This window comes from Pimephales promelas, chromosome 14 (genome assembly GCF_988280905.1).
Source record: "Pimephales promelas chromosome 14, fPimPro1.hap1.1, whole genome shotgun sequence".
NCBI classification, from domain to species: domain Eukaryota; kingdom Metazoa; phylum Chordata; class Actinopteri; order Cypriniformes; family Leuciscidae; genus Pimephales; species Pimephales promelas.
Window position 1 is genome coordinate 26,637,401 of NC_142782.1, and position 24,086 is coordinate 26,661,486.

At 38.4% G+C, this 24,086-nt stretch overlaps 1 protein-coding gene across 1 annotated transcript in view; it reads left to right on the top strand.

The window, feature by feature from the left end:
• The window catches only part of skia (SKI proto-oncogene a), a 67,631-nt gene extending 43,781 nt beyond the window's left edge, over nucleotides 1–23,850 (top strand). The window contains exons 2-7 of the mRNA XM_089119750.1: nucleotides 14,556–14,675; nucleotides 15,187–15,302; nucleotides 16,639–16,916; nucleotides 17,781–18,109; nucleotides 18,767–18,997; nucleotides 19,875–23,850. Of these exons, the coding sequence (XP_088975876.1) occupies nucleotides 14,556–14,675; nucleotides 15,187–15,302; nucleotides 16,639–16,916; nucleotides 17,781–18,109; nucleotides 18,767–18,997; nucleotides 19,875–20,072 (1,272 nt within the window). The 3' untranslated portion in view covers nucleotides 20,073–23,850. The remainder of the gene's footprint in view (nucleotides 1–14,555; nucleotides 14,676–15,186; nucleotides 15,303–16,638; nucleotides 16,917–17,780; nucleotides 18,110–18,766; nucleotides 18,998–19,874) is intronic.
• Nucleotides 23,851–24,086: the final 236 nt, after the last annotated feature.

A 24,086-nucleotide genomic window follows, 5' to 3' on the forward strand; every position in this document is an offset into this window, starting at 1 on the left:
TATCAGTTTAACACCTGGTCCTTCCATCAGCGCCGTGGTCACTGTGTTTTTAAAAAGATGCCATCAGTAAACGGTCCGTTTCCCATGGATGCTATAAAGACACTGTCGTAAAACATAAGAGTGTTGCATTATCTCACTGTAAAAAAAAAGATGTATCAGAGGGATGCCTTTTGCACATCTTTGTCTTTTTTTTTTGGTTGTAAAAATGTAAATAATATTTAAATCCAAACAGTCATTGTATTTGTTTATAATATAATTAAAACACATTCAATATTATAATTATTTTTACCCTTTTCACACAGTGCATCAGTGTCAGTTTTAAAACAATGGGCCAATCAGAAGAAGCTGAGGGCAATTTCTGATATCATCCATTATGATAAATGAAAATAGTCACCTGTATATAATGCACCCTAACAAAAAAATCTTGTTTCATTCAGGTTAAGTGTGAAAATGGGTCTGTTGTGCACGTGTGCGTGTAAAGTCTCAAGTTACAGGCCTTTTATGTGCTAGGTTATAGCAGCAGGTGCTGGTTTTGACTTTAACCTTATGACTCGAGCACACACATATGCATACGCTCAGAGTTGCCCGAGCTGCTATGGACACCAGCCAATACACACACAAACACACACACAGCCACCCAGATCTCATGTGTCCTGCCCTTGCTCTGGCTAGACTGATAATTGATTGCTGGTTAGAAGAGGGCCAAAGCGTGAACTCAGCAGTGCAGGACTAGGGCTGTCGCCAGCAGGGTGAAAAAATGGTGACGATTCTAGGGGTCCTTGGTCCCCACGATTTAAACTGAGGAGGCCTCCTCTCAGAAAACCGATTTCACCTGAAGGGGGAACCAACCGCCCATGAACGCGATTTCAAGGGGGCACACAGCAGCAACCTGCACCGGGGACCCAGATACCCCAGCTACGGCCCTGTGCAGGACACAGTGTGTTAAAGTCACAGTGCACTTTCAGCACACGACAACACCAGCTCTAACCAAATCCATAAGACACAATTAGTGCATACAGCTCAGGCTGAACAATGTTTTCTGAAGGTCTGTAATGATTACTGAATAATGTGACAAGCATCCACCCTTACTCTAGCTTCCTCTGACTGGTTCATCAGGTTTAAACACAACAAAAATGTAACAGAAACAAAATGTTTGTTTAATCTGCAGATGAAATTTATTTATTTTATATTGTCACCCAGCTCTGTAAATTATGGAAGCTTGTTTCCACCACAGAATGAAAAATAAAAAAGGGAATTGCGACTTTTTATCTCACATTTCGGACTTTTTTTCTCACAATTGCGAGTTTACATCTCGCAATTCTGACTTTATTTCTCAGAATTGCGAGATGTAAAGTCAGAATTGCGAGATATAAAGTCACAATTGCGATATAAAGTCACAATTGCGAGATATAAAGTCACAATTGCGATATAAAGTCACAATTGCGAGATATAAAGTCACAATTGCGAGATACAAAGTCGCAATTGCGTGTTATAAAGTCAGAATTACGAGATATAAAGTCAGAATTGCGTCATATAAAGTCGCAGTTGCGTGTTATAAAGTCAGAATTGCGAGATATAAAGTAAGAATTGCTAGATATAAAGTCGCAATTGCGTGATATAAAGTTAGAAATGCATGATATAAAGTAAGAATTGTGAGATTTAAACTATTCTGAGGGGGAAAATAGTCTTTTTTCCCGTTAGAATTGGCCTGATAAGTCGCAATTGCGAGTTTATCTCTCACAATTCTGAGAAAAGATGTCAGAATTTCGACATATAAACTCGCAATTATGTGTTATAAAGTCAGTGATTGTGAGAAAAAAGTCAGAATTGTGATATAAAAAGTCGCACTTCTTTTTTTTCGCAATTTTTTCTCGCAATTCTGACTTTATTTCTCACAATTCTGACTTCATATCTCGCAATTGTGAGATAAAAAGTCGCAATTTTTTTTAATCAGTGGCGGAAACAATCGTCCATAGTAAATAAAGTTCTATATATAATTACAACTTTATTCGCATACATAGTACACTATCTTGCGTAGGAATATATATATATATTATGGTCACAAAATGTAAACTATATTATCGCCCTGCTCTAATCTGGTAAATGCAACTATATGGCTTGAATATATTATGGCTTGAGACATTAACATTCTGATTTTCTGTAAAGCTGCTTTGAAACGATGTGTATTGTGAAAAGAGCAGTACAGATTAATTTGACTTTGACTTAGATTATGTACATAGAAACAGCACAGTCAGAATATATAAACACACTAGAACAAGACGGGCAGAGTTGTTTGGCAGAAGTGGGACAGGGCATTTGGGCACAGAGACATTTTTTTCCCATGCCCCCTTTTTGTCGCCCTCCTCTTTCTCTCTTTCTGGCACACTTTCCAATCCTGTGTTCAGAGGAGAAAGGCCTCCTGCCCTGGGATGCTTTTATAGGTGGGCCACCTGGAGTTCTTTGTATTTCTATGCATGAACGTGTAAGACTAAGCTGATCAGTGCTCCATAACTGACCCTAGTAGCACAGGGTCAGAAAGAACTGGGTAATGTGTGCGTGCTTGTTTAGAATGAAGTGACGTATTATGGCAGTGGTCATTATATTTCCATATATAATGCAAACCTTTGCACAAATGGGATTTTTTTTTAAATGAAGTCCTATGGGTATTAGTAAGGAGCTGGATTATGGTTTTAAGATACTCATTTAAAAGTCTGTCTGTTTGGGTTGGGACAACTAAGACGAGTGGATTATAATCCCATCTGCCCGTCAAACGACACGTGCAATTCACCCAGCACAGTGTGTCTGTCTGTTTTCCTCTAGGAATCATACTATCTGGTGGGGATCTTTGGATTGGTCTGGTTTATGTCGCCTCTTCTAACCCACACATCAACTTAAAGATAGAATCAATGCCAACGACTTGTCTCGGATCAATTAGGATCGGTTTGTTTAGTGGGCAGAGACATTCTTAATTGATTCGTCACACACACACACCAGTACAGCTCCAGACACATCTCCACAAAACGCTTCGTCTAAAGGGAAGAAAGGGAGCGAGATAGAAGGTTTTAATTCTTATGGGTCATAACAGAATGACTTCATCCAAAATACTGTAATACATACACAAAATGTGTGGAGAATAGCACTTCATCAGCTTTTTTTTGTCTTTTTTTTTTCTTTCTTTAAGTGATAGTTCATCCAAAATTGAAAATTCTGTCATCATTTACTCACCCTAACGTTGTTCCAAACCCTTAAGACTTTCAGTTTCGGATCACAAATTTACCCTCTATTGACAGCAACGATCACTTTTTACTCTTCAAAAGTTCATAAAGAGATCATGAATCAAGATGTTTAGTCCAAATTTTCTGAAGAGACGTGATCACTTTATATGCATGAACAAATTGAATTTAGGCTTTATATACTATATATTGTACATTTATGTATATTTTTATACTATATATATTTGTTATGAAACGATAAGCTTTCTTTTTCCTCATTGTCTATGGGAGGCCATTTCTCCATTTCCACCCATGATGATGATGACGACCCATTTCCTCTCAGATAGGAAAGCTGTTTGTCCGGTCTGGATCTGTCTGGACTGCCTGTGTGAGTGTGTGTGTGTGTGTGTGTGTGTGTGGACTGCTTTCTAGCAGCCACCACCAGACTGTGCTGATATGAAGCCATGCTGAGAAAAAAATCCCTTTAGCATGGCTCTTTTACTGAGGATTTGTCTGTCTGTAGGAGAGAAGAACACACAATGATTGTTAGTTAGGGATTTAGAGTTGTAATTTAAGCGCTTCCTTCCTTGAAATGGTAATTTTGCTGAGAGGAGAGGTGTGTAGGCTTAGCTCTGCTAAAGCTTGTGTTAGCATGAAGATACAATACATTACTGCTGCGTTAAATGTTAACAAAGGCGGAAACCAAAAGCACGCGTGTGTGCGTGCAGTTATGCATGTGAGGCACGAAGCCAGAGAGCGAGGTCTGCATTAGTGGAGCACTGCCTGGGTCAGCTGTGATTGTGTTAGACTGGGGCCATGTACCATTCATTTGCCACAGTCTGGAGCCTGGCTGTAAATGAACCTGGCGTTAACATGCTAAATCACCCTGGCCTGGTGGTGCCATCTGATTGGTCATTGTCTCCGCCCCCCTGTCCCGGTCAGCGTCCTACATTCATGCCACCTTGCGACCTCAATCCAGCACTGGCGGCCCGTTGACCTCGCAGAGAGCGGCAGTCCATCCTGTTTTCCCTGAGCAGATTTATCCATATAGAGCATTCTCATTGACGCAACAAACACGTTAAATCAAGAAAAGATAAAAAAAAAAACACATCCCTGGAATCTATTTTCACATACAATTCTCCTTTCTCAGTCAAGTACAGAGGGTAAACTGAAACAATGTAGCACTTGTATTTGAAGGAACAGTTCATCCAAAAGAATATTAATGTTATTAATGTTATGACTTTAAAAAATGGAGTCGGGATGCTCACCAATGCTTCATTTATTTGACCGAAAATAAAGTAAAAACAGTAATATTGTGAAATAACGTTACAGTTTAAAATAATATTTTGAAATGTAATTTATTCCTGTGTTGGAAAACCGAGTTCAGCATCATTACTCCAGTCATCAACTTTTGAAAAGTGGTGCATACATAAACATAATATTTATACTATGCTGTTTTGAAATGATTATTCAAAACTTTGTTTCACAAAAAAAAATTAAACAACATACGGATGAGTAAATAATATCAGATTTTAGATGTTTTGGCATGAACTATTCTCTTAAAGGAAGGATACATCTGAATCCCGAGGCCTTAGAGCTAAGGAAAGAGGGAGGGAGAAAAAGAAAGGAAAATAGTCTTTGTTCTGTTATTCGCATACAGCGTTGCAGTTGCTATGGGAGACAGTGGAAAAAGAAGAACAGAATATTCAAGTGTAAATCGCAGCTGCTAAAGGGAGAGATTTGAGAAAGTTATGGTTAGCAATGGTCATCTCTCTCTCTCTCTCTCTCTAACAGCTGTACTTTCCACCAGAAAAGTCGTCTCTTCTTTTTCCGACCGTGTTGAGGCGACTGCTGGGTGCTGGGCAGTTGTGTGGTGGCTCAACGCTGCTATATTCAGGCCTGCTGTTAATAGCTCCCTCTCTATTTCAGTCTCTCCTTCCTGCCACTGCGGAACAAGAGCGCTCCAGCTAATTAAAACCGGCTCACACCCCTGAGCCGCATCCCGTATGTGTGGCGCTCAGGTCCGGGTGGGTCAGCATCAGGAACAGGGGCCATGCATTGTCCCCAGCATTCCCCGGTGGTCACCTACTTTCCATAACGGTCCTGGGTTTCCATAACACTTCCGAATGCTTTCATGACTCTCGGCCGGTTATGACCGACGTCTCCCTGTGTGTTCCGACTAGACGCCGCATGCTGGGAAGGACACAGCACGCACATATACGAATTGCCACGGGAGGTGGGGTCGTTCAAGTTCGTCCTGTTGTGTGTCATCCCCTATTTAGGCTATTTTTAACGGCCCCCTTCCGAATTATTTCTTTATTAATAACGCAATTGTTTCTACGGGCCACAAGCCGGAAACATGGGGCCATTTATTTGTTTTATTTGATTTGGTGTTTACCCCAAATATGATGTAAACGGACCATTGATTATTTGATTTCTCTTCAACAATTCTTGTTGACTGCAAGTATTATGGATATACAAAATGGGAGAACATGGAAAATGCAGCATTACGAAACAGCAGATGGGGAAATAGAGATTCTTCAACTTCCTGCTTGTAGGAAATGACTAATCACAAATGAGAGTTAAAAAGATTGCTTGTCTCTCAGCGTTCTGTAAAATGTATTGAATTTTGAATAGAGAAGATTAAAAAAAAAATCTAATGGAAACTATATCATACACTAGCCTACCATTCAAAAGTTTAGTGTTGGTAGGATTTTGTAATGTTTTTGATTGAAGTCTTATGCTCACCAAGGCTGCATTTATTTGATCAAACATATAGGGAACCGTAAAAAAAAGTTATATTGTGAAATATTTAGTAATATTACTTTATGCTATGTTAGTGTTGCATTAGCATTGCTGCTAAAAATGTCTGTAAGTGATTCGTTTTTAAATAGGCCTACCTCTTATAAAATGTCCAGACAGATGAAATGGGTGTCTTGAGAAATCATTTGTCTCTGTTATCATGACTGTAAGATCTGTAAATGAAAAAGACAAGCTAATCAAGCTAACCTTAGTGATTTAAAAAAATGGCCTCAAAATTAGCATCAGAAATGCTGTCTGCAGCATTCAAAAGTTTAGTGTTGGTAAGATTTTGTAATGTTTTTCATTGAAGTCTTATGCTCACCAAGGCTGCATTTATTTGATCAAACATATAGGGAACCGTAAAAAAAAGTTATATTGTGAAATATTTAGTAATATTACTTTATGCTACTTTAGCATTGCATTAGCATTGCTGCTAACAATGTCTGTAAGTGATTCGTTTTTAAATAGGCCTACCTCTTATAAAATGTCCAGACAGATGAAATTGGTGTCTTGAGAAATCATTTGTCTCTGTTATTATGGCTGTAAGATCTGTAAACGAAAAAGACAAGCTATTCAAGCTAACCTTAGTGATTTAAAAAATTGGCCTCAAAATTAGCATCAGAAATGCTGTCTGCTTGTTTCTGTGTAGGCTTGCTAACAAATGTTTGGCTGTCATACATTTTCGAAGTAGAAAAAGTGGGGTTAAAGTTAGCAGAATGATAGAAATTAGCATAACAGCTAAAATAGTGTCTTTTCAAATCAACGGTTGAGATGTTCCTAGGCCTCTCATGCTGCAAAAAAGAGAGATAGAGAAGAAGAGAGAAAGTGACAGAGAATAGTGGGGTTAGCTACAATAATAAATGGATTACCAAGTCAAAAAGACGACCCACACACATTCTTGTCTGAACTGGCTAGTTCAGCATCAGTCAGTGCCACACACACTCATCCCCAATCAATCTTTCATTTCTCTTCTCATCTTTTGTTTCCCTTTCATTTCTTTTAAGAGTTTGCGACCTCTGCATCTCCCTGAATGAGTGTGTGTATGTTTCCTATTCTGTGTGAGTGTGTGTTTGTTTTGGCGCTTCTTTCGGGTCCGTCACATGTAGAGACGTGTGTTTGACTCTGCAGAGACTACCGAAATACCTTGCAGTGTTCCACTGCCCCCAAGTAATACTGAGCACCAATGTGTGTGTGTGTGTGTGTGTGTGTGTGTGTGTGAGCCCCCCGTCCCATGCAAGCCATCTGTCTGGAAACAGGACATGCCTGCACACACACACACATATAAATTCACACATGCACACTAATCCAGTTATTGATGTGTCTGTACAGGAACTAAACAACTAGTCATTTTGAGAGTTTGATATATATATATTTTAGTTTTGAGAGCGGGACACAAGAAAACTAGCCTAATTATACAAGGACCGATTAGTTGACATTCATTAAACCCACCAACAAGTCGATTTTGAAAATAAGTCGCTTTGTCACCCACCCTGCTCCCGCTCTCTTTCTCTTTCTGTCTATTCCTTCATATGAGGAATGGGAGAAATCTCTCTCTCTGACTCTTTCTATCTCGCTATGGTTGATTTTATGAGGTCATAAACGCTGGAATTTTTTGGTGAGGCTCTCTGAATATTTTTATGAGCACACTCACGACGGCGGCTCCTTTGACAGCGCTGAAAGGCAGTCATTAAAAAGAGAGCGAGAAAAGAAGGCAGAAGGGAAAAAACGAGTCCTGGCTGAAAGAGGCTTCTCTCCTGAGGGGGTTTAAACTGTCACTGCATTTGAACTTTGCTAGAAACGACTGCCATCTGCAAGCCGAAAAGCAAGTTCACTACTGTCTCACACTCCGAGGAAAGTTTATAATCACACCATTTACTGGTGACAAAATCAGAATTGTTAAATACTTCAATTTTTAGTAAGTTGATAGGTTGCGATTTGGCCCAGGCTTATTTATTATCATCCTTTATAATATAATATAATATAATATAATATAATATAATATAATATAATATAATATAATATAATATAATATAATATAATATAATATAATATAATATAATATAAACATTATAATATAATATAATATTTTAAATGTTTATTATCAATAGATTAAGCCATCAATCAGTGCGTTTATCATCCATTACATCAAATTTATATTTATAATTAAAATACTAAAAAATATTTGTATATTTTTTCAGTCATTGAACAAAGAAATACAATTGTACATTTGACATAGCATTGTAACCACAGCTTTGTTTTTCTTTTTTTTTCTTTTTTTTAAATCACCAACAGACAAAACCATATACATTTATGAAATTATTATATTGGTTATCAGCTCTCAATCAAAAAGAAAAAAAAAGAAAAAAAAAGCTGATTGTAACAAGAGATTAGAGATCTGGCTATTAGTAGACATGAGGTAAGACATGGTAGAAGAAAGAAACATACACTGATAGATCAATAAGCGTCCATTAGGGTCCGGCCTCAGCAATTTCAACAACTTTTGAAAAACATTGAAATGTGATTATCTTGCTCTTAGATGCTTTTAACTTTGAGAGTAAATGAGTCATAGATTTATGCCTCTCTCTGGATTCCTCTTTTTCCTCCCCTCGTCTGCATGCACCCGAGGGCTCTCTCTCTCTCTCTCTCTCTCTATATATATATATATATATATATATATATATATATATATCACTCTCTTTCAGCTGCTGTACGGTTTGCATTGGCAGCTTCTAATTTTGCAGATTGGAATGTTGAATTTGTTGTTTTACTACAATGAGATGTGTGATGATGAAAGCAGGACTTGAACAGTCTGAACTACGGATTTGCCCCCAATGTGTCCGAAGGGAACAGGGTCTACTGAGTTCCCACACAAGCCATTGCCAAAGCAAATTTGGAGAGGAAGTGGAACCCTATCCCTCCTCTCTGGTGTGACCAAGTTTAGAAAACACCAGGTTTATGTGTGTGTGTGTGTTTATAGTTGAATATGCAAGCAAGCAGCTGCACAGAACGACTCACTTGTGATGTGGTTTGGTGTGTGCGGCGGCGTTTGTCTGTTGAATTTGGAAATGGAGTCCGTGCTGGACCCTGCTAGTGCGATTGCTGGAGATAGTCCTTATTTAGTTGCTTTGCCTTGTGTTGTGGTGCGCAGTGTTGTGTGGCCTTGTTATGTCTGGAGCCACTGGACTCTTCCTGGAAGTCCAACCTCAACACACACACACACACAACACAGACACTAATGACAGGCCTGAGTCCTCTGCCGAGACCTTTGTCCGACAATGTACAGCGATAGACTTCTAGCACCATGCAATCTGAGTGCTAAAAATAGCTCAGACGTCATGTGTATACCAGAAGTGTCCCAAAAAATCATTTAATAATCATTTCTAATACAAATGTTTAAAAAATAAATTAATAATATAATAATAATATTTTATTCATATATAAAAATATATTATAAATTATTATTAATAATATTATATTAATTATGAATCATTAAATACATAATTTAATTTAGTTTCTTTTTAAAAATACATATTATTGTTTTTAATTATTAAATATTTATGTTTTATTTCAGTACTTTTTAGTACAGTACTTTTTCATTTAGCTTTAATACATTTTATATCAGTTTTAGTTATTTCAGTACTTTAAACTTATTTTAAGTTTCCCCTTCCCCATTCTTATTTGAAACTGGATTCTGTGTGAACGCTTTGTGAACTGAATCCACAGGTAAGCAAACAGGGTTAAACACAATCAAGTGTCTCACAGAAGTCTCACAGTGTGACAGCCAAACATCTGATAGGCTGGGAAAGTGAGACATCTGTATGTGTGTGTGTTGGCATAGATGGGGAGGTGTTTTGTCTAGCAGTGTTGTGTACAGATGCTCATTCCTAATGAGCTGGGTACCGGCCCAGAGTGCAGGTCTCACACTGTGAAACGACTCATTTCACAGTTTCACTTTACACCTCTTCCTCCCCAAAACAACACGTGTTCACCACCAATCGTACCGTGTTCCTTTAGGAAGAACCTTGAATAACATGACAGGGACTGGATACCCCAAACAATTTTACATACGTCGTTGTTGCAAAGAAAGTTCATTCCTAGAATTGTCCAAGTTAAATGTGAGATATCACTCTTTAATAAACCACGTAATGCAACATCGTGGACCATGTGGATCACGTTCAGTCTGACACCTGTAGGCTTAAGGTTTCTGTGGTCACTGCCCGGTGAGAAATATGACAGCCCGTTTTGAAGACTGCAAGAGATGCATGGAGAGAGGGAGAGCTGCGCTCTGTTAGTTTTACAGGAAGTTCCTCCCTTCCGGCTGAGGCCTGTAGCTTCGCTCAAGGGGGAGGCCATGTTCAGGTCACAGAGAGGGTGGAGTATCGCGCACACACAAACAGAAAACTGGTTTGCTCTTTTGGCGTTCACACTTGCGTGGATACACAAGCTTGTCACACAAGCTTCCAAGAAACCATCTGATTGTCTTAACCTGTCTCACAGTTAAATAGAAACATTCATTAATCAAACCTGTCTGTGGATACCAGAACTTTACAGACACGAGAACAAAACAATGCACGGTAGTCACAACATTTGCCATTCGACTCCACTCAATCATCAGCAGATATTTACGACTCTACATTCTGATTGGATGAGCAGTCTGAAAACATTTTTAAGAATTTAAAAGAAATGTCAATAAAATGATTAATGCACCATTTGGATCTTTTTTGTGTGTAATTAACTATACTACTTTAATAGTTCAGTTATTTGCTTTGAATGTGAATACAAGTATTGTTAATACTTATATTGTATTATTCATTTTTAGACACAACATGAATCCTAAGAAAAATATAAATAGTGACATTTTTCTTAGGCTTCATTCTGTCGAAAAATATTGCTAAAAAACAATTAATATTAATTATTACTACTAATTGTTATTATTATTATTTTTTGTACAGTTAAATGTATTACTGGAATACTTCAGTTCTAAGCTTTGAATTATGATTAGTTATGATAATTATGAATCATAATATTTCATACACAACATAAAGCATAGGGAATTTATTTGATATTTATTAATGCTAATATATATTGATGCAAAATCTATTATGTTGGTTAATGTTAAAATTATTTTTAGGCTTGATGTTGGGCATTAAACTCCCTTACCTGTAGTAAAATCACATTCATTTAAAGGCAATACCACAGAGACCCTATAAGAAGATTGGGAAGTTTCTGTAAGTTGTGTTTGTTTGGAGTGCGATTGCTTGTTTAAGAGGGAAATCCTGCAATCTGTGTCACAGGAAACACAGGACTAGACAGGGAGGGGTGGCATTGTGAGGATGACGAGACAGGAGAGGTGATTTAGCAACTCAGTTAGCTAGTTCAGTAGGCTAATTGTGTGTAATGTAGCAAGAAGTGAACGTTCGTGTGGGTGTTTAGCCCTTCGAAACACATTTCCTTTGTCATCCCTCAAGCGAGCAACAAAAAAACCTTAGCAAAAACCTTTCTTTCATTCTCACACATGTGCAAGGCAGAATGTGTGTGTGTGTGTGTCACCCCGCCCTTCCTCAGACACCTGCAGTTTTAAACCACATTGCAGAAACTTGTCCATCCCGTGTGTACTGTTTTTAGAGTCTGTGGGTCATAGTTAGTCAAGTTGAAGGCGTATATGCACTCCATACCAAAGATAGCACAATGAAAGCCGAGTGTGAGATTCCTTAGAAAGACGAAATGGAGACAATGTATTTGTGCATTTTTTCAGAGCTCATGTCTAAGTACGTCTCTCGCTGCTGCGTCCTTCTTCCTATCAAGAGGTGTGATTTCCTGTCTGCATGTCTCACAGTCCTTTGGATGTCTGTCTGTATGCTTTCCGTCACATTTAACACAAACACACACACAAGCTAAAATTCTACATGGGTTGGTGCCATTTTCGTACCCTCAAACACATTGTTTAATATGGGAATGGAAACTAGTTTAAAAGGGCAGGGGGCATTGGAAAGAGGTCCCTTTGCCTCCAATCAGATGAAAGAAAGAGGAAGCAACGACTGTGAAAACTGATAGACGGAGACTCTGATAATACTCTCCCGGTCTCAAATGCTGTCCTCTTCAAGTCCACACTTTAGTGAGGTGGTGGTCTTTTTAATCTGTTTGTCCCATCTTCTAAACTCCCAATGCGTTCGAGAGCAGGGTTCGTCTAATCAAGCCCAGAGAGAGAGAGAATGATCTGGGTGAAGTGACTGGTGTGGGCTGATGTGCTTCAGAGAAGACAGGCTGAAGAACAGCTAGAAGGATGTTGTTCTGTTCATAGGTCATTTCCTCTCTCCTGCAGTGTGGCCTTACTGGTCACCTGACTGTCTGCATTTGGCATGATCTTATAAGTTTGATTAATAGAGTCTAGTATACTGTTAATTTATTCATTACATGGCACAACTAGGGATGCACTATATTTTGTTATTGCATTTTATTGTTATCGGTCAATATTGAGCATTTAATTGTACGTATCTTACAAAATATATTACAATGTTGTGATGCCGAAATTAACTTGTAGCATTTAAAACAATTCAGTTTAGTTTTTTATAATTTTATTTAAACTATAACACACACACACACACGTCTGTGTGTATACATACTAATGATAATAATAATATTAGTAAATATAACAATATAGTAATAATAACAAATGTGTATAAATATGTATATAATATATAAATATATAAATCATTTGTATTTACTTTATATATATATGAAGAGTTCAGATGCAAAAGCCTCTAAATGCCATTTGAAATTTTCTTCTAAAATGATAATTTTTATCAAGCTTGTATATTTAAGTTCAGTAATTTCACTTAAATGGCAATGAAGATTACCTATTAATTGTCATTTAAGTGAAATTACTGAACTTAAATATACAAGCTTGATAAAAATTGTCATTTTAGAAGAAAATTTCAAATGGCATTTAGAGGCTTTTGCATCTGAACTCTTCATATATATATATATATATATATCTTAAATAAATGTAAAAACTAAACACTATTCTTTAGTTAATTATATAAATATTTTTATTTATTTATTTATTTATTTTTCTATATATACAATCACACACACACACACACACACACACATATAAATAAAAAATGATGCATCCTTCAATAATTGAAAATTGAGTCTAGAGGCTTTTGCACTTTTCTATCTGGATCTCATTCTCTGTATTATTATTTTCTAGTTTTTTGTAGTAAGAGATGCACTAGGATGCCGACCTCTCCGTTTTCCTATAGCCCAGATTAGGGAAGATCTCCCAGATTTGGTGACTTTATGTCAGAGGTCTGATCCACGAATAAACACAGGCACGTGGCAAGTGACTGCTTTCGAGGTCAAATAATCACACTCTGCAGCTGGAAATCACCACGCCCGGCCTGCAGAATGAGGTCATACGTGATGCAATCCTTCATGTATGCAAACGGCGCTGAGCCATCAGCGTCTTCTTTTGCGTAAATGCACAGTAATTGACTCCTCCGCTGCATTTATTCCAAAACACAATATTTTGCATTTCTGACTGCAAGAAAGGAGACTTAAACGTGGCGTTCTCTCAGCGTATGATAACAGGCTAATGGTGTAAATCCCGCCAGACAACGTGCAACCCAGTTGGAAGCAGCTTACCCAGAAGCCACTGCTGCTGAGGCCAGTTAGGGCACTAGGCTGGGATGCTGTAGATTGTCAGATAAGATTCTCTCGCATTCCCACTAGGAGCCCTGCTCGAAAATAGCTCTCACAGGCTCTCGAAGTCCACCAGACAAAGTTGGCGCAGATTTATAGCCGGAGGCTGATACCGCTTGTCCAGTCGCTCTGCATTATTTTAGCATTTAAATGTCTGCGGCTCGTGTTAATAAGCGGGAAATGTGTGGGTGGTGCACGCCGCAGGTTTTCAGGAGTAAATGAGAGTGTAGAAAAGCAAGGTCAGTGTATTTTAGGGATTATACTGCAGTCAGTGAGGAATCCAGCGGGAGTGAGGTCATCGCACAAACATTAGTGACAAAACTAAACAAATACTGCTTTGACGTGTATTTGCACTCGCGTGTGCGCGTGGCAACATAAAAACAGATGGTTCTGTCTGTCTATTAAGCATCTGAGCAATACAAAGGACCTTTTTCCTTCCGGCATACTCACACACACACACACACACACACACACACACACAGTCTCGCATAGTGTGAACACTTATACTAAATTTAATGTTGGCCGTTTAAGTCCTTTGATACTTTCCCATTGCACCTGTCTCTTGCAGTTCACAGTTCTGTCTGAGGTGATAGACACCCTCTAGTGCGGCTCTCGTTTAATGTGGCCGACTGCTTTCATCGATCCTACTATTGCTGTACTGTAGTTTTTCGAGGGCTGTAGGGCATCAGAACGCCTGACTAGGCGATACAATGCGCACTGAACTGAATGCAGAAACATGAAATGTATCAAATCAGACTGATGATGAGTTAATTTTTCTTTATTGAGCAACACTCATCGTTTTTCTCTCTCCTTGGCTTTCTTTTTCTCCCTCACTAGGCGTCTGATCCCATTCCTGCCAAGAAGTCCAAACACGATGACTTTCCAGCACAGTCGCCCTCAGGAGAGAAAGACAAGCAACCCGATTGGCTACGATCCCTCTCTGCATCAGCCAATAAGGTTACAAGGCTTTTTTTTTCTGTCAGTGGATACATGTGCTTAGTTCAGATAATTATATAGTTATCCATGTATATATGTTGATAATATACCAGCCTGTTTACAAAACTTGGCCATTCCTGAGAAGATTTTTAGAGCCAAGCAACCGTTTTCTTGCCACAGAGAATCAGATTCTTCTGAAACAAGATCTCAACCCAAAATAACTGATGTTCTTTTGTAAAAAATCAATTCTCCTAAAACCAAGAGAGCCTGCAAATAGGCTTGCACAGTTCTCCGATTTCAAGCAGACACGGTGACCTCGGTGTACTTGTGCTGCTGGTCATTCTCTTCAAGCTCGTTTTATCGCACTTTCTCAGTTAAATTTGAGAGATTTTCAGCAAGCATTTCTTAAATAATGTTTTCCATGCTAAAATTGCACGTGGTCTCTGTTCTCTGCTTTTGATTGTGTTCTCTACTGTGAAAACTTGTATGTAACACAACTGAAATTTATTATCTTCTCTCTGTCATGCTGCAGGGGCTCAACTGCATCCAGCCCAGACAGAGACCGTCTGCCTTCAGGCCATGGTCTCCAAACATCTCTGCTGGCGATAAGGATGGAGCCGGCAGACCTGCTAACATGTTACGTGACAGGTAAACATGACAACAAATATTACATGGCACTCTAAAATACTTGATTCTGAAATCTCAGATGGATGGATGGATGGATGGATAGATGGATGGATGGATGGATGGATAGATGGATAGATAGATAGATAGATTGATCTCCGCCCACAAGATTTTTTGGTCGGGAAGTTCGGTCTGGACTCGCTCCATTGAGGAGTAATTATGATCAGTCAAAAAATGATCGGGCCAATCAAATTGCCAGGGCAGGCTTTATACGATGATGGACAGATGATCTGCAGGGACGTAATCATCACGTTATCAAAGAGCGCTTGTCAAAGATGACTGCAGCTGGAGAATTGAGATGTATAGATTCCGCTGTCGCGTCTTTTGTAAAATAAATCGACAGCGCATTCATTTTAATAGACAAACAGAGAACTGCAATCAAGGCATTTGTCGATCGGAAAGATATTTTTGGCGTCCTTCCTACATGATTCGGGAAAAGTGTAACTTGTGGTTTCACCTTTGGTGGCACTCATGGAGAAGTAAGTAAAAGAAGCAACACTCGTTATTTAACTTTTAAAATAAATAAAGTTAGGCTACTTTCTGTATTTGAAAACTGCGCTATGCAAAAGAGTTGACTTACTGCGTTGCTCTGATTGGTTGTAGATCTACCGACTATCCAATTGAGTGTTGTTGTTTTTTCCTGTTTTTTTTCCTGGCTATTTTCGGTTACGACACGCCTCATAATCAAAGCCCAATGGAGGAGTTTCAGACTCATATTCTCTCTTGAATATGAGTATGACCAAGTCAGGCTAGGTTAGATGTGAAATCTTCTTGCATCATTATAATTTCAATGATTGTGCAACCATAGTTTTATTAAAGATCATGATGTAGTGCACAAAAGATTGTAACAATAACCTTAAGAAAGGGTGTGTGTCTATGTTGACTTGTGGGAAACCAGCATGAAACCCTCATGTTAGTCATGCTTGGCTGTGGTTTTTCTAAAGCAATGCAGCAGAAGATTTGGATCTTCTGCACAGAGGAGAATGATGCAAGCTTGTTGGCTGTTGATTATATCTGCTGCTTAGATATATGTGGTTTTAACTTTACCATCATAACTAGAGAGGGTTTGGGTGATTCACCATGTCAAGCCCAGATCAGTTTCTCTGAAACCATTCGCAACCGTCGTTGTTCTCTCCCCACCCTTTTTTTTTGTGGGTTGCAGAGATGCTTTTTTTCCAGTCAACCAGCCAGTTGGTTTTAGATTATTTACCTCTACCTATACTCTTCAAGATACTCTTCAGTCTGTGAACTGTTCCTAAAAATGAGCATCTCCTCACTCACTCCCAATCCTCTTCCACAGCTTCTACAACTACAAGAGCCTGGAGAGCACTGTGGCCCCTAATGTTGCATTGACGCCCCTTCAGAAAGGAGAACAGGCCTCTCCTTCTGCCCCTAGCAGCTCACACCCACATGGGGCGGAAAGCGAATGCGCCAGCCGTGGGAGGAAGAGGAGGCTGACGGGTGAGACCCACCCCAGCCCACAGCCCTGCCCCTCGGCCACTGCCAGCAAGCCCCTGCCACCCTCTCAGGAGGAGCGAGACTCGGATGTGGAGGTGGAAGTGGAGAGCCGTGAGGAATGTGAGTACAGTGTCGCACCCTCTCACTGTTGCTCCACCTCATTAAAGGAATGTTCCAGGTTCAAAGGAAGTTATGTATAAGTATATATAGACATGTATGCCCCATGCCCCTATATATATATATATATATATATATATATATATATATATATACACTACCGGTCAAAAGTTTTAGATCGGTGAGATTTTTAATGTTTTTAAAAGAAGTCTCTTCTGCTCACCAAGGCTGCTGTTTTCAACATTGAAAATAATAATTTGTTTTTTGAGCATAAAATCAGCATATTGGAATGATTTCTGAAGGATCACGTGACAATGAAAACTGATGTGTAATCAGCAACAGTAATGATGTTGAAAATTCAGCTTTCAAATTACAAATTACAAGTGTTTCATTAGGATTTTATTTATGTGCTTTGACAAAAATTTACTTGTCTGCTTTTAAACCCTCTGAAATGCCTTTCTTACTAGGCACTAGTCAAAATACTTTTCTTTGAAATTAATGAAAGGATGTCACATTCTTTTAATGTACATGAAGAGTGTGTTAGAAAGGCAACTACGAAACCCAATTATGCCGGTGTGTTGTGAAACAATACTGCTCGTTGAAATACATTTAGATTTTGTTCACACTTCATCTGCACACAGTTCATTTTCAGCCAACCTTGAGAGGTGGATTAGAACGGTTAACAGCTCTTGTGTGAATGCGGCAGAAAATCAATGAGGGGTCTTTCTTTCCTCATCCTTTATGGCTTATTTGTATTTGACAAGTGCTTGAAAAAAACTATCCTATTGCTGCTGACATGAATTAATGAAACCCACGTAGTCTGATTCGCCACTCAAAACCTTTTCTCTGTTTTTTTTTTCTTTACAGTCACCTCATCACTTTCCTCACTCTCCTCCCCATCTTTTACATCCTCGAGCTCCGCTAAAGACTTGAGCTCTCCCTCCGGCCCCGGAGCCACCTTACCAGCAGTTCTAACTCCAGCAAGTGGGGCCCCTGAGGGCCCCCTGGTGTCTGGAGGGGACGGGCACGCCTTGACCAACCTGGAGTCGGAGTTGGAGACGCTGAGACAGGCACTGGACAACGGCCTGGACTCAAAAGAGTCAAAGGAGAAGTTTCTACACGAGATAGTGAAGATGAGGGTAAAACAGGAAGAGAAGCTCGGATCCGCCTTACAGGCCAAACGGAGCCTGCAGCAGGTATTATTCATGTAACACAAGACAAATGGATTTTTAAAAAAATCATTTATAAATCCATTCTTATGTGAATTTAATGCAACAATTTATATAAGAATTGATTTACACAACAGCACACTGGAAGTTTCATTTCAGCTTTGGAAGTCATTCATGTGGTGTTGAATTTATAGTATAAATCTATATGTAATTATATATAATTTTGATACATTTTCAGTTCGTTCGTTTTAGATGTAATCATTTATTTAATATAATGTTATATATAATTAGAATTTATTTGGATTATTATTGTTATTTTTATATATAATATGACAATAAATAATCAACTTTTCAAGGCATTACAAGTGAAAGTCTAAGCACTAAATTGTTCTAGCATTAGTCAAACATTTTTTAAATATATTATCCTGCCTATTTTCAACCATGTTGTGCAACAACACCATTCTTGAGGAATTAAGACCAACATGGTGTTCAAGTGTGGCTAAAACACACCATGACATACCATTTTGTAAAACCATTCTTATGTACATTGTTCAGTGGTAAGATTTACCGGATATCCATAATGCTTGCGATTTATAAATACACCTTATTGTTTCTTATATATGTATCATCGCATGTTCATTAAAAGAGTGAATAATCATTAGTGTATTCCCATGCCTTCCACAGGAGCTGGAGTTTCTCCGAGTCGCTAAGAAGGAGAAGCTCCGTGAGGCGACTGAGGCAAAGAGGAACCTGCGCAAGGAGATCGAGCGCCTGCGTGCCGAAAGTGAGAGGAAGATGAGAGAGGCCAACGAGTCGCGCATACGGCTGAAGAGAGAGCTGGAGCAGGCCAGACAGCTACGAGTGTGTGACAAGGGCTGTGAGGCTGGCCGTCTGCGAGCCAAGTACTCTGCACAGGTTAGTTCAATTACATACACTGTTTCTAATACAAACGTTTCAAAATCGGAGCTACAGTAGTAACCGAAAGGTTGTGAGTTCAAAGGTGTGATTCAGTACAATTATCATTATCATGTCTTTGAGCAAAACATTAAACCACAGATTCTTCTTCGGTGACTGTCCCTGTACTATTAATGTACTGGAAGTGGCTTTGGATAAACAAGTGTCTGTTTAATGAGCTGTAATCTGAAGTGTGCTTAGATTGATGCAACACGACACTCCACCCACACACACTTTCAAATGAACTCTCAGACTGGGTGTGGCCCCGCAAGTCTGATGAGATACGTTTCATTTCTCAGAAGGAAATCGGCTAACTTCCTGTCAGGGATGTGTGCTTCAGACTAAACAAGAGAGAGACATCACTGAGATGTTTGTCTTGCATTATTGGTATATTTGTATGTCGCTGTGCATGCTGCCTTTTTGACAAAGTGGTACGCTACACTACAAGCTACCTGCTTGTAGCGTAGCTAACATGTGACATATATAAACAAACTAAAAAAATTGCTAAAATTGCAAGCAGAAAAACTGGTCTGACCTGAGAAACTTCTGACCTGAATCTAAAATTGGGCTTAGATTGTAAGTTAAATATTAGATGAAGCCTGAAATAAAATAAAGGTTTAGCAGAAGTACTAATTTCTCAAATGAATTAAAGCTAAATAGAAATAAATAAAGATACAATGACACAATTACGCGAATTACTGAAATAGCAGAGATTCACAAAAACAAATATTTCCAATGAGAGAATACATGTTTTAATAAATTGTGCAATACGATGTGACTAAAGACAGTGCTGTAGCAATTCATCTTTTATCATCATCTTTCCATGCTATATTTTCAGATTGAGGATCTGCAAGTAAAGTTGCAGCATGCCGAGGCAGACCGAGAGCAGTTGAGAGCCGATCTGATGCAGGAGCGGGAGGCACGGGAGCACCTGGAGAGAGTGGTCAAGGAGCTACAGGAACAGCTGTGGCCCAAAAGCCCCAGCAAGAACGGCACAGACCCACCACCCCCACCCGCCAAAGACTCCAACAACTAATCCTCTCTATCTCTTGACTCCACCCAATCCACATCAACACCGCCCTGATTGACAGCACCAACCGCCCCAATCATGTCAACTTGTATGCGGGTGAGCCCCGCCCATCTGCCTCTTAGCCAGCGCAAAACCGGAGGTTTCCTTGAACGTTTTTTGAGGGAATTTAGACACGTTCTAGACAATGTTTTACTTTGAGAGCACTAAAAATGCACCTCGCCTCCAACCAGACATAAAAATAAAGTAGAAAAAAAAAATTGATATGGAAAGGAAGAAGCCAATAGCACAAAAGCTAACTGTGCCTGAAACTGAATACATTTTGAAATGAAGACTTTTCTATGACAAACAAATTGGTGATACCACAACAAATTTTACACAGCGATTTTTATGACGACCTGAACGACATGCTGTCCACCCCACGTTGTTATTGGAGAGACAAGGACTCATCATCTTCATCGTCCCATCAGAAATCCCTTGAAAATCACTTCATAATAAGCTATTTAAGAGACTTGTTAGTGAGCGTGTGTGAGATAAAAAAAACTTCAGTGACTTACCAGAGCCTCAAATTTACCCCCCCCCCCCCTCCCCTTTTTTTTTTTTTTTACATGTACATACATGTCATGCTGGTTAAAAAAAAGCCATGGAAACAAATGGTTACACACACTTGTATCTTTAACAATGTTAAAGAGATACTGGTCAGGAGAGCGTTGAAGGGCTTTGGAGAGCTAGAGGTGAAGAAGTTCAACCCTGTTGAAAGGGAGAGATACTTGTATTCAAGTAAGTGTTATGATCAGGCCATGAGCCCTTTCTTTTAATGGCAAACAAATGCTCCCCATCACAAGCTGCCAGTGCGGATCTTGGTGTGGAATTGGAGGTTTGTGGCTCTTGTTCTCCGTGGCGGTTTGGGTTTCTGTTCTCGTCACACTCGCGTACAGCTTCTCCGTGGGCTGAGGTGCTTACAACTGGCACGGCTCACGATTGTGGGTGGCCATTTTTTTTTTTTTTTTTTAGGAATAAACTAAAAGCATAAAAAAAATACAGCTTCTAGGGCAGGAGGTGTCATGTGATCAAGAACCACAAAATGTTCTTTTTAAGTAAATTATAATATGTAAATATGAAAATGTTTCTTTTTTTTTCTTTTCGCTTTGTTTTTTAACTTTACAATAATGAATCGCACTTTGTCATTACAAAATACTGTCTAAATGCATTACGCTCCCACACTCTCCCACACATTTATCTCAGAGAGTTTTTAGTATTCCTAAGTATAAAAATGAAATAAACGATTTTGTTAATTATATGCCATTCTAATAAATGCAATGTAATCATGTGTTTAAGACAAACTATTGTAAATAAAACCGCAAGAATTAAAAGAAAAAAGGTTCTACATGCTTGCTTGCCGAAAAGTGGATGGCGCACACAGCCGTCCTCTCAATCCGACTTTGATTCAACATTTATCATAGTTATTATCGATATATGATTATAATCGTTGCTAAAGTGTTATTGTTACCGTTCTGGATTCCTACAGGTTTTGAACATTTCCGAATCAAATTTAAAGCCGTTCAGAACGAATAGGACACACAAATTGTCTAGCATTGGTAAAAGGGAGTCAAAATATCAATGCAGGTGCTCCTCTCAGCTGTGAGCATGAGCGTACCGTGTACAAACAAGACGAGGATGGATGAATGAACGAACGAACGAACGTCATAAATGCATTTTGTTGAAAATACATATATTTTATAAGTGATTTATATACATTGGGTACAATGCAATCAGAATGTATGTTACGTTTTGGCTCTTTTCATTTTGTTGTTGATGTTGATGTTGTTATAACGGATGTTTTTTTCAGATTGTGTGAATATTTTATTGCTTATGTTCCTTCTTTCAATAGCAAGCTTATGTAATTTCTTTCATATGCATGGAATTTAAAAAGAAAAAGATAAAGTCTGCCGTTCATATATTCATTATTGGGCATTAAAACAGTATATGTAATTTTTGATTATGTTATGCAATATAAAGCTATTTTAACTACTTGTTTTAACTACAAAGGAAAACAAAACCCTCTCAACAATAAATTTCAACTCTTAACAATCTTAAACGCAACATTAACGGCATTACTCGTGGGCTAAATAGAAAATTAATGTGCATATGCAATGCTGGAGACCCTCAAGTGCCTGTCTTTGGGCCCTTGGGGTTCCAGAAGAGGAACAATTATTGAGCTCGTTTCCACGGTGACCGACTGTAAGGTGCATTGAATTGCTTCAGTGGTCAGATGATGAAACCGGGCCGTCCCATTTGCACTGTCATTTGGGGGAGCTCTATGGTGCATTTTTTTTTTTTTTTTTGTGTGTGTGTGCACTCTTTTGCTCACCCCATTTTGCCAGAATGAACTTGACTATCATTGCTTAAGAGCAGCCGCAGCTTATTTGATAGATTTTAATGCCAGTCTGTCAGTATTCCTTTGATGTTTTTTTTCTTCTTAAAAAAACCGATGAATAATTAAATAAAAGAAAAATGCATAGCAGAATTTAATGCTCAAATTGCCACTGGTAAAGAATTTAAATCTTATACTAAGACAGCTTTTAAATGTAAGTCAGAATAAATAAACTCTTTTCTTTCTCTGTTTTTAAGGAATAAAAATATATTTAAGAGGAGGTTACTTTTGCTATAGATGTAAAAAGAGCCTTTGAAATATGAAATGATATGCCCTGACCTGTACATCGCAGGCAACGGCGGTCTAAAGGAAGCTCAGTGTCTTAACAGTAGCAAGAGGCTGTGCGTTTTTACAGACCAAAAAAATAAACGTATAAAAAAACCGAAAAAAGTTATTTCAGATGGGGTTGTTTTGTAGTTGTTTTTACACACAAATTCATATGTGTAGTTTACTTTGTTCGCGGTTTTCTATGAAAAAGGGAGAAATCGATCACAGAGGCTCCTTTGCTCCCAATATAATATAAAAAATGTGGATTTTTTTCTAAAAGAGCCATTTTTGCTAACAAAAAGCTAAAACACAGCAATAACGACATAACATCACTGATAAATGAGCAGGATTAGCCAGTCTGACGATGAAAGTACAAATTCACCAATGTATATAACTGTGTTCTTTTCATTTTACAAAAAACTGTATCATAAATGTATATTGTGTTACTTTTTTTCTTTTTCAGAATGAGAAAAAAAACATTACATAATAGTTGTTATATTTTATGTTGTGTTTTTAAAAACAAAAAGAAAGAAGATGTTTTTAAAACAATTATTTCAAAGGTTGTATTCCCAATGCAAGCATATCCAGTCTGCTTTCCCCCCCTTTTTTGTGCTACAAAAAAAAAAAATGATAGCAATGTTCAGTAGAATCTTTATGATAAATGGCTTTTTTTTTTTTTTTTCAGTTATCAGTGTTTTGTTACGTTCAACTAAATATCAAATACATCAGTTCTGGTTGAATCATTCAGAATCTTGTTTTTTAACAATCTGTTTTCTTTTTGTCCCATGCCGATATCATATTAGCCCTTCACTGCTGCTATAACAATATACTATAAACTTTGCAACTCTTGAAATTATTTTTATGTAAGAGATTAATGTATGCTTTCTTCTTCTACTGATGCCACTTATTCACCTGGATCTGGCCAATTTCTCCCTCTTAGACCTCCCCTCTCCCCTCACAAGGACTATAATGTAAGATAGAGAGCTCTACGAGATTAGAGTTGAAAGTAGTTCGGCTTATATACTGCAGTGTCAGGATGTACAGTGTATAGACCCATAATCAAAAATAAAGTTGTTTGTCCAGAAATATTTTGTTCTGTTTGTTATTTAATTTCTTTCTTTCGGTTTCTTTGAAATAACATATACCTTTTTACACTTAGAAGTGTCTCTATAACCTAATTACATGTGAATAGAGGTGGAAAAATCCTTTCCTTTTATCAAATTAAAACACTGTCAAATATCCCAAAGATGCTCTATTGGGTTGAGATCGGGTGACTGTGATCGGGTGGTACCCGGTGGGGTCTTCTGCTGTTGTAGCCCATC